At 48.6% G+C, this 10,551-nt stretch overlaps 2 protein-coding genes across 4 annotated transcripts; one reads left to right on the top strand and one right to left on the bottom strand.

Annotated features, from left to right (window-relative positions):
• Window positions 1-426: 426 nt before the first annotated feature.
• Window positions 427-3,198, top strand: LOC127327758 (nuclear transcription factor Y subunit B-4-like). 3 transcript variants are annotated; one of them, XM_051354549.2, is made up of 6 exons: window positions 427-591; window positions 698-897; window positions 1,007-1,136; window positions 2,465-2,470; window positions 2,564-2,632; window positions 2,779-3,198. In XM_051354549.2, the coding sequence occupies exons 2-6, from the start codon at window positions 713-715 to the stop codon at window positions 2,791-2,793; spliced, it is 405 nt and encodes a 134-aa protein (XP_051210509.1). In that variant the 5' UTR covers window positions 427-591; window positions 698-712; the 3' UTR covers window positions 2,794-3,198. The 3 variants fall into 3 exon arrangements, 1 of the variants encoding a protein (XP_051210509.1); XR_007868711.2 differs by having other exon boundaries at window positions 1,007-2,470; XR_007868712.2 differs by having other exon boundaries at window positions 704-897; window positions 1,007-2,470.
• A 3,788-nt stretch (window positions 3,199-6,986) lies between these two features.
• On the bottom strand, window positions 6,987-10,303 carry LOC127327757 (ketol-acid reductoisomerase, chloroplastic). The gene is made up of 10 exons (XM_051354547.2): window positions 9,979-10,303; window positions 9,785-9,877; window positions 9,489-9,554; window positions 9,120-9,260; window positions 8,663-8,890; window positions 8,439-8,556; window positions 8,220-8,359; window positions 7,979-8,146; window positions 7,698-7,853; window positions 6,987-7,534 (listed from the first exon to the last, which is right to left on the bottom strand). Exons 1-10 carry the CDS (start codon window positions 10,237-10,239, stop codon window positions 7,169-7,171), a joined length of 1,737 nt encoding a protein of 578 aa, XP_051210507.1. The 5' UTR covers window positions 10,240-10,303; the 3' UTR covers window positions 6,987-7,168.
• Window positions 10,304-10,551: the final 248 nt, after the last annotated feature.

A 10,551-nucleotide genomic window follows, 5' to 3' on the forward strand; every position in this document is an offset into this window, starting at 1 on the left:
CACGGGAAAACTCCCGTCAAACTGCCCACGGCCTGCGTGGCAACAGTCAATGGTCCCTAGACCAGTTTAGGACCTCTAGTGCCTCACTTACGAAACAATTATGACTTGTCTATGCAGTTTTATAGAATTATGACCAAACTGACGCACAGGTGAAAGAATTGGGACCGCGGGTGCCTTTTTCTCTTTTCAAAACTAAGTTGTTTGCAATGTCCTCACACCATTATTTCACATACAGTACTTTCTTTCTTTCAAAATCACATATCGCGTAACAACCAACATACTCAACCTGATTAGTCTTCAAAAAAATCAATTTGTGTTAGGATTCTTTAAGATCCATCATAAGTGTAGCAAATATTGTTGAAACAAAAAAAAATCGCACGGTTAAGAAGGGGTTATTGTTATTACTCCGTAGATCGGACGACTCTGGTTCCCAACCATCCCCTGGGTTCGTCGCGCTGAACGCAACAGCCGCCCACACCATCCCCTCCGCCCCTGCAACGCACCTCCAGATCCGGCGGCCGGTGGGCGGTGGCGCCCCCAACCAACGGCGCTGATAACCTCCGCCATCTCCGTCCATCCACCCCGAAACAGGTAACCTCTGCTGCTTCTCTCCCCCGAACCAAACAGAGACCTTTCCCTTTTCGTCACCTCACCGCCGGCGCTCCCTCCCACGGGCCACGGCGCCACCCATGTCCAGCTGCAGGCCTGCGCGATGTCGGAGTCGGTCGACACGCCCGAGAGCGGCGGCGGGGCCAAGGAGCAGGAGCGGTTCTTGCCGATCGCCAACATCGGCCGCATCATGCGGCGCGGCGTGCCGGAGAACGGCAAGATCGCCAAGGACGCCAAGGAGTCCATCCAGGAGTGCGTCTCCGAGTTCATCAGCTTCATGACCAGCGAGTCAGTCTTTCCATTCTCTCTCTCCCCGCTCTCTCTGTAGTCTGCTCCGCCCACACTTGCCCAGATGCGAAGTTGCTTAGTACTCATCGCGTCCGATCCCTGGCCGCAGAGCGAGCGACAAGTGCATGAAGGAGAAGCGCAAGACCATCAACGGGGACGACCTCATCTGGTCCATGGGCACGCTGGGCTTCGAGGACTACGTCGAGCCCCTCAAGCTCTACCTCAAGCTCTACCGGGAGGTATTCCCCTTTTCTCCCTCAGCACTCTTCCCCCTCTCTGCTCTGTTCCTAGCACCTCCTGATGCTACATGCGAGCTAATTTTGCACAGAATGTTTGCGTTACGCATGTGAGATGGGAGAAAGGTTTGGTCTTCAGGATTTCTTGAATTTTGCCAATCGGGGCTCTCTATTATGGATGTTTGTCTGCATTACTTTTATTGAGTAGGATGATGGGCAGGCAAGATGAGGCTGTTGAGTAGCGTTTGATTCTTGCTGTAGGATGCTGCTGGTGTCATGGTCTGACTGTGCCAATCAAGGCCTTGACTTTAGTTGGGGTACCACTCACATGGGTTTATTGATTCGCTACTCACTGTGTCGATGAATGCTTGATGGAGTTGTCAACATCAGGGTAGTGTGGAAGATCTGTGGATAATAAACATCCTAGAATTTTTATTCAAAATATGAATCTTTACACCCGCTGCTTATGACAATGAAACACAACCTAAATCGATTAAAACTGCCTTAATTTTGCGACTGGAAGGATCTGGATAGTGCAGGCTGTCAAATGGCCTGGTTAACAAAGACTGCAAAAGGAGTTTTGCCTTCACTCTGCTGACTTAATGTTCAAAAAATTTACAGGTTTACCTAATATGCCAAAAAAAAAAAGATGAACATAGTATGTTGCATTCTTGCTGAACTGAATATTAGCGTGTGGCCAGAACTACAGATATTGCTTGCCGGTTGTGTCATGAGAATGAGGTATATAGCGAAGTAATATATGGATCGAACATAGAACATGTTTTTTCGTAGAATTCTTTTGTAAACTTCTCTTTACCAATAAAGGCCTAGGAGTCTGAAGTATGCATCTCTAGGGTTAAATTTCCTGTGTACGTATTGACAGTAAAACAATAACTAATTCGATTAAAACTATCCTAATTTTGCTAGTGAAAGAATCTGGAGAATGCTTGTGGTGAAATTGCCTTGTTAGCGAAAATTGTAGCAGCCGAATTTACCAAAATTACCATCTATACATTGATGAACAAAACATATGTTGCATTCTTATTTGACTGAATATTACTGTGTTTGAACTGCATAAATTGTATGCCAATTGCTTGATGAGATATATTTAGCAAAATAACATGATGTTAATTGTTATGAAATATATATAGGCCAAACACAGGTCATGTCTTGTTTTTTTTTCTAGTAGTATTGTTAAGCGGACTGCTCTTTTCGGTTAGAATTATTACTACTTACATTTTACAGGAAATAATTGTGTGCTGACTAGTTTTTTTACTCTTCTTTCATGAATAATGATGATTTGTCGTTGATGACCTGTGATGTTTATAAAGATGGAGGTATTTATCATTGCATTATAGTACTTATTGATCTTTCATGTTTCGATGATTCACTATCTAGGGGTTTGCTAAACTACTCCTTGTTTTCCCTAGGGTGACACATCGAAGGGTTCGCAGTCAGGAAAGAAAGAGGTTGTACTTAATGGGCAACCTGGATCATCGGTAATATGTGCTTCCTTGTGTTAAGTTTGTCGAATCAATATGTATTCCATTACCTTGGCTTTAATACAGTTACTTGTTCTTTTGCTTTACATAATCTGGCTTGACATATGGACGCAAATCTCACTGGAAATTTTGTTTCTTGGCAGTTCAACGGCATGTAAGATGGAGGAGGATGATATAGTCAGACATATCACTCTTTGGAAGCGTGATGGCGGAACCATTGTGGTCAGCGAATGAACCCAAGAACCCTGTTAGTTCTGTACTATCAGGATGCTTCCAGTGCTATCCATAGATGTTAGTTGCTCTCTAAGACAGTGTTTGCATTAGCCGGTATGTGCAGACCTCTCGTGCATACGTAGCTCGTAGTTTAGTTCAGTCTCTGCTGTATGGATTCATGTAACCGTATTACCCATTTAGGGCTGCCTGGTATGGTAAATTCAGAAGATATCTTGTAGACCTCATCTTGCCCCCTTCTACTTTAGGAAGATCCGATCAGGTGAGAACTGTAATAAGTTCGTGATGCCTGGGTCTTATGGTTGAACAGGTCTGGAACAATGTCTTTAGCTTGGCTTTGGTGTTGACTGGAGAAGAGCATGCAGCTGATCTAGCTCGGCTTTGGTATTGACCAGAAGTTTTCTCCGAGGATATTTTCTTTTTGAGAAAAAAAGAGGTATGTTTTGGACAACATAGAAACTTGTATACACTATGACCTGGGAAAGACTCAGCACCCTGTTAGTTGTGTAGAATCAGGATGCTTCCAGTACTGTGTTATTTATAGATGTCAGTTGCTCTATCTAAAACGCCGTGTTTGCGTTAGCCTGTACGCGCAAGCAAATTTCATGCGTACGTAGGACGTAGCTCCTAGTTTAGTTCAATCTCTTGCTGTATGGATCTGCCTGGTATAGTGGTATGGTAAATTCAGAGATATCTTGCAGACCGCACCTTGCTCCCTTTTTACTTCAGGGAGATCAGAGCAGGTGGCAACTCTAATAATAGCACAATGCTGATGCTTGCGGCTTATGTTTGAACAGGTCTAGAGCGCTGTCTTTTACCTCGGATTTGGTATTGACTTGTGCGGTTTTGACTGCGGTAACTTGTCATGTATGGGTTTGACTAACCTAAAACATGTCCACGCAAATCACACACGTGTGCGCTGTGTGGACGTCATGTGATGCGTGTGTTGTCCTGCGTCGAAACTAAAAGAAAAAAGTGCTACCGCTTCTTTGTCTGGCATGTTAATCTGTGCTGCTGTACAGAAGTCGTATGTGTTCATCGTCTCAGTATTCTCTGGAGCTTCCTAGCTGCTATTTCCGTGACTGGTTCAGACTTACATCACCGTTTTGTAACAGCACGTCAGTGCCATTACAAGTATATGCCGTTTTAATATTTCGCACGTACTCATAGGTAGCACCTTGACCATCAAGGACTCCTATACTTTTCTTTTTTGGACAAGATAAAAAAACAAGTGTAGATATGGTAATATATTCACGACGGATAGGTTGGTTGTAGAAATTTGTTGCTGCAAATGTGCACGTCGATTATTGATGGTCAAACCTTAGCACGTTTGACTTGCTACATTTTACACGTACGCAGAGAAAATATGGTTATATCCTTTTTTTTTTTTGAGAATAAAATATGGTTCTATCCAAGAGCCCCAAAGAAGGAAGAGTTCCATGGTGGCATAACCTCGTCAAAGCCATGGCCGTGCCGTTTGAAGATCACACGTCTCCCTCAGCTTCTTTTACTGAGCACGGTCAAACCCCTGCCACTGACGGCTCGTCGGCTACTTATCTCCCTCCTGCGCTTCCTCTACCTCTAGACCTGCATTCCCATTCTCTCCTCTGACATTCTGCTCGATGTCGGGTGAGGAGCAAGGAGCGAAGCCGGCGACGACGGTGAGGATCGTCGAGACGGTGTACATCGAGGCCGGCACGGCCGACGACTTCAAGGCCGTCGTGCAGCGGCTCACCGGCAGGGACTCCTCTGCCACCGCCATCGCGGCAGCGGAGAATGACCGGGCTGATCTGCAGGCTGCTGATCGGAGGGGTGGCGGAGGAGGGCGCTCCCGTGGTGGTCGCGAGGTAGGCAGCACCTCCGACGTGAAGCGAGCAGCTGAGGTCGATGCTGTGCATAAGTGAACTAATCGTGTTCTAGGTTCCAGCCAGCTTAATTATTGGCAATAGCTTCCATTTTCTCTTCTTGTTTTTCTCGTCTTTTGTTTGTCAGAAGTACTCAGTTTCATGGCAATTGTTTGAATGTAATCGTGTTTGAGGCGTCTATCAACTAATATATAATTTGCTTTTTGGGCACACCGTGGCATTAACGTTTGAGTTCTTTGCAGTACTCCAAAATGAACACGAGGAGTAAAATACATGGTTGGTCCACGTACTTGTCGACCTAGCTCACTTTGGTCATCGTACATTGGAAATACGTATTCACAGCCCCCAAATACGTGTAACTGTTCATCTACGGTCACCGGACACTGGTATAACGATGTATTTGTCCACGTGGAAATGTGTTGACAAGTCTATCCGTGCATTTTTTGCAAAAACGTCCTCACTAAATCTGCAGGAATGGGTCTCACGAGTCAGGTCTCATCCACTCATGTCATTATTTTTTCACGGCGTGTCTTATTTTTTCCTTATCTCTTTCACGCTACGGTCAACATCTCCAGCCCGAATGGTTCCGATGCGGCGGCGTCCCCGGGCACGAGGGTGAGGCCGACGCGGCGGTGGCAGGCTTGTTCCGCCCCAATTGGTTCCGCAAGTCCGGCCGCAGGCGCCACCACGCGGAGCTACTAGCACACGCCGGCACGATTTCTTGCCCTCCAGCGCCGTCACCGCTAGCACTCCGCGACATGAACCACTGCGTTCATGAACCAATGGGAGGCCACAACCCACAGGGAGTCAACGCCGACACGCTGGACCACAGGGAGCGCGCTGGACAGTGAGGAGTCCACCGGGATTTGACATCGGCGCGAGCGCGGGTGGCCAGGGCGGCCCGCAGGACAGGCAAGCCGTGGCTACTCGCGGGAGTTCACGCGTAGGGGTGATTGGCCGGAGCGTCGGGGCTGGCTGGCCGAGGTGGTGCGTTGCGCTCTCACACTTTGCCGGCGAGCCGTGAACGCCAATCGTGCAGGGTCGTCGTGCTGCGTATCTTGCCTTGGAGTGCTGTGAGCACCATGATTGTCCGACGGCGAGTGAGGCAAGGCGAACGTGGACAGGGCTTTGCCGCCGCCCCACACCCCCGCCTTGAAACTCCACACCACGCACTCCTCGCCTCCAGAAGCTGAAGCCTCATGTTGAAGCCATTGGCCGCGCCTCCATCGTCGTTGGCACAACGAAGCAAGCCGTAGCAGCCTTCAGTTCCCAAACTCGTCGGCTTGCCGCCACTCAGGCGCTTCCCCCAGATTCTGTCGTTCATCTACATCACCAGGAAGACGACGCCAAGACCGAGGGATCAAGGCCCGAGCAGGACGACACGGGGAGAGCGCTCGAGGACGCGCGGCACTTTGGAGCTGTCGGAGTTGACCGCGGCGGAAACCAGACCTAGGCGCTTATGCGGTTAGAGATTTTTTGTGAAATAGCCCTGCGAGGATTGTTGCCGCACGCTCTGCAACAAGTAGGGAGATTCTTTTCAAAATAAATTGCTTGAGACCAGTCAACGTGGTGCCACATCAGCGAATACAATGCTATACCGGCAAGCAGTGACCGTAGATGAACGTATCTGAGGACCGTGAATTAGTATTCCTAATGTACAATGACCAAAGTGAGCTAGGTCAACAAGTACGGGGACCAACCATGCATTTTACTCGAACACGAGCCATCAATTTATAAACTCGTACTCCACACAAGGTATTTGTGCATCAGCACAATATTTTGCTCAAAATAAGGCGAACACACGCACTCTTATTTTTAGGACAAACTTCTGCATTCAGGTCACTTCGTTCATGGCCGACTGAGACGTGCAGTTGGGATTGTGTTGCTGGCATGATGAACATTAATGTGTCTATGCCGTACGATCGAAGAACGCATTATGCGAGATTTTTTCGATCCCCGTAATCAGCAACGCTCGTACTACTCACAGGTCGGTGCTTAAGAAAGGCCACGCATATCTTCAGTTTTAAGAAACAAAATGCATGAGGCTAAACGCAAAGCTGAACACCAAATCTCAGATCCAGAACATTAAATTCAGTGCTCCTCTACCTTTGACGAACATGTGGAACCAACGCTACGGATCAATCACGGCAGTCACCGCTGTAGAGAAGGTGGTGTTCAGCAAGACCTCACTAGGATGCGCTATGACTGAAACAGTTTGTAACGTGAATTCTGAGAGTGGTGGCAAGCACAGCATCTAACCGGACGAACTAACTTTATTCTTGAAATGACCACAGTTCAGTCCAACCCAACCATGGGCACTCTAATCTGACAGCAGCGCACAAGTTCACACACTTTGCTCCGCACACATAAGTTACAGTCCATGAACATATCCCATCAAAAAACAACTCTTCCTTTAGCCCGCGACCACCAGACCAATCTAGGCAGACTGCCTGAGCTCGGGGCGCACAAAGTCAGCGTCGGCCGTTACCGAGATGTCGACGGTCGGCCTCAGCTCGGCGCAGACCTTGATGGCGCCGTGGACAGGGTCCGAAAAGAAGTTGCTGATGAGATCCTGGTTGATGGGCGCGTCCTTGTCAACAGTCACGAAAGCCTGCTGGGTCAGGATGTAGTCGAAGCGTGGTGCCCACTTCCTTGATCCCAGCCGGGCAGTGGTGGAGCAGTTGTCGACCATGAAGGCCACCCCACTCGCGTGCATGAAGGGGTTCAGCGAGTCTACCGACTCGATCACGCTCTCGTTGATGATCTCAGAGTACGAGTGGCCCTTCTTCCTGAGGACCTCAATCTGCAGCATAGAAAAACCCAGACAATTCAATAAGATTCGTGCAGAATCCTCACTCATGAAATGTAATCTACAGCTGTGACATGGCAAGGTGATCCAAATAGGGACTCAATCAACCTTATCCTATATGCTAGTATAGTAGTACGTAAGAGGAAAGGAGACTGACCTGGGCCATCATTAGCGCAACGTAAACTCCAGCGGTGAAGGGGTGAAGTGGCCCAAGGTCACCCTGTGGCCGGGTTGCCCGCACCTTTTCACCAACCTTCCACATACGGGTTTGGTCAATTTTGCCCATAGGGAAAGCAGGAAGACCTTCCTTATCCTGTGAGAGCATAATCAATAAGATGGTGGTGTCAATGAATATCTTATTTGGTGTCCAAACTCCAAACTTTATCATGAAACAGAACCATAATCGAAAATTGAAGTTTAAATAGTGCAGAAACTCACATAAAACCTCCGTCCGGCCAACACAACACTCCTGATTTCACTTCCAGAGGCAACATCTTCATAGCACTCGTAGAGGATATCCATGCAAGGATAAAACGATGCGCTGTAGGCCTTGTTGAACTCCTTTTTGCCTTCCTCACTCAAGGAGTTGTACACTTCAAGCATACCCTGGTAACAATATGGGGATTGAGCGAGTGAGTAAGGTTGAAAAGAGGTAAGAAAAAGATTAATAGTGGTGTACCTTCTTCGAGATGGTTTTTGAGATAATTCCAGTGATGCCCTCTACAGTGGTTTTGTAAGCCAATTCCTCATCCATTCCTTGCTCTGTGTATCTCCTAAATAGAGCCTCCACGATGCCATGGACAGCACCAAGCAAAATTCCTGGAGAAACCCCAGTTAGTTACGGTACAATCAGAACAGCTAAGACAAAGTCCATAGATAGAGGAAACAGAAGGTCCACCTCGCTCCCCAAAGATATCACTCTTGTACTCCTGTTCTAGAGTAGTAGCGAATGTGAACGGGGATCCTAGTGCAACCGACCATCCTAGAGCAACATCAGTTGCCCTTCCATCAACATCCTACACATCAAAAAGAGCACACGCACATAAGCTCTCAGTGGATAGCTGCATGTCTTCAAAACAAATCGATGGTTAATAAGTTTGTTTCTCAGTGAAATTACTATACCTGGTGAACAGCGAAGCTAGCGTTGATGCCAGCACCATTCACTTCTTTGCCCTGAACATAAAGTCTCCGCACTGATGGGCCCATTCCCTTGGGGCATACAGCAACCACACTGATGTTCTTGGGGAAATCAAGGCCAGCTGATTGCAAATGTCCAAGGAGAAACCCGTGGGATAAACCAAGAATACTGTTTGGTTTCATGTGAGAGAAGATTTTCTCGTAGTTGTCTGCCTGCAGCGAGTAAGTGGGGACTTTAGTTACAGGGATGGAATAAAGTGACAGTGTGAGTAGAAGAATGTATCGTGTAGGGAATGATAAAAAGTACTCTCCAGATACAATAAATTAATTAATTAAACCAACAGGTTGCAAAGCAACATCATGCTGAAACTCTGCAGAATCTAAAAAAGCATTTAATAGGAGAAAGCTGGAAACCATGGAGCTAGCTAGCATAAAAGCACACCTGTGCAGAATCAGATATGAGCAGCAACACAAGATCACTGCCTGAAACCGTCTCCCATATATCTCCCAATGTCCCGTTCTCCTCAGTGAACCCAGCTGCACGTGCCTCATCAAAAGACTTGGAACCTTTCCGGAGACCAATCTGAAAGCAAAAGGCAGCTTAGTGAACTGACATGCCAAAGTAGATATAAACCATAATATATGCTGGCTAGTTATTTCCATGTTCAAGTCGTATGCAATCAAATGCCCACTGCAAGTAAGAGCGGGTGAAAACTGTGGACAGTAGTACAATTTAGCGAAGCTGAACAAAAGAATACACATCGTATCATTAATTTATTCAGAACTTAAGACAAAGCTTGAGCGCTTTTACCTTGACAACAATGTCCGACTTGGCTTCAGTCAAAGAGTCTCTCAGGTTCTGGGCCTGTGCCGGACCCTGCAAAAACACCACCAGTGGCACTCTGTTATTTCAAACAGAGTTGATTTTCTATTGGTATGAGAGAAATAAATCAATTTCAAATCGGCGACATCTGATCTAAGCTCGACAGTGTCAGTGTGCGCTTATTCAGGTAGGACGGCTAAGCGGATAGATAGACGGGGTAAATCTCGGCAGAGAAGGGGCTAAACAGTGCGCTGAGAGTGAGGGGAGCGGAGCTGGCACCGTACCTGAGAGCCCCACCCGATGACCCCGATCTGCTTGACGCCCTTGAACGCCTCCGGGAGCAGCGGGAAGAGGTTCCGCCCGCCCCTCACGATGTACTGCACCGCAGAAGCAAATCGTCAAAAAATAGAGCGATAAGCAATCCTCCAGGAAGGAAGACGAGATTGGTGCGGGAGCGAGAGCGAGAGCGAGAGCGTACCTCCTCGTGTCCGGCGAGGGAGACCTTCTCCTTGTTGAACACCGCGGTGTCGAAGTCGAGCGAGGGCATGGCGGCCCCCACCTTGGCCGGGGCGGCGACCATGGCGGCGACGGCGCGGCGGCGGGTGGCGAGGGCGCATGAGGGGTGGGCGGCGGGGAAGGCGACGGAGGTGGCGGCGGAGAGGGTGGCGGCGGCGGCGGCTAGGGTTTTGGGGTGGGAGAAGGCGAGCGTGGAGGCCGCGGAGGTGGTGGGCGCCGCCATTGCGTCTCTCTGGGGGTGCCAAGGGCTGCTCTGCAACGGCGGTGGTTGGTGAGCGAGGGGTTTGGGGTCTGGATGACCTGGATGGATTTATACGGCCGGCCCGACCGTTGGATGGCCTCGACGGTCCAGATTGATCCGGCGGGAGGTGGGGCCCACGTCCTGGCTCGAGTGACCTCACGTGCACCGCACTAGCAAAACTTTTTTTTGCTTCGGCAGCAGCGCATGGAGATCCGCGAGGGGTCCTTGTCTCTTCCTGCGTCCTTGGCGCAACCATGGCATGGGCAGCCAAGTTCGAAGTTTGCTGCTTCCCAG

The sequence above is a fragment of the Lolium perenne genome, chromosome 1, assembly GCF_019359855.2.
Source record: "Lolium perenne isolate Kyuss_39 chromosome 1, Kyuss_2.0, whole genome shotgun sequence".
NCBI lineage: Eukaryota > Viridiplantae > Streptophyta > Magnoliopsida > Poales > Poaceae > Lolium > Lolium perenne.

Bases quoted from the DNA above. Each gene is read 5' to 3' on its own strand.
- LOC127327758 (XM_051354549.2), top strand. From the start codon at position 713: ATGTCGGAGTCGGTCGACACGCCCGAGAGCGGCGGCGGGGCCAAGGAG. The intron at 898-1,006 runs GTCAGTCTTTCC...CCCTGGCCGCAG, and splicing joins ATCAGCTTCATGACCAGCGA to AGCGAGCGACAAGTGCATGA.
- LOC127327757 (XM_051354547.2), bottom strand. From the start codon at position 10,239: ATGGCGGCGCCCACCACCTCCGCGGCCTCCACGCTCGCCTTCTCCCAC. The intron at 9,555-9,784 runs GTACGGTGCCAG...GTGTTTTTGCAG, and splicing joins TCATCGGGTGGGGCTCTCAG to GGTCCGGCACAGGCCCAGAA. The intron at 8,147-8,219 runs GTACACCACTAT...TATTGTTACCAG, and splicing joins CAAAAACCATCTCGAAGAAG to GGTATGCTTGAAGTGTACAA.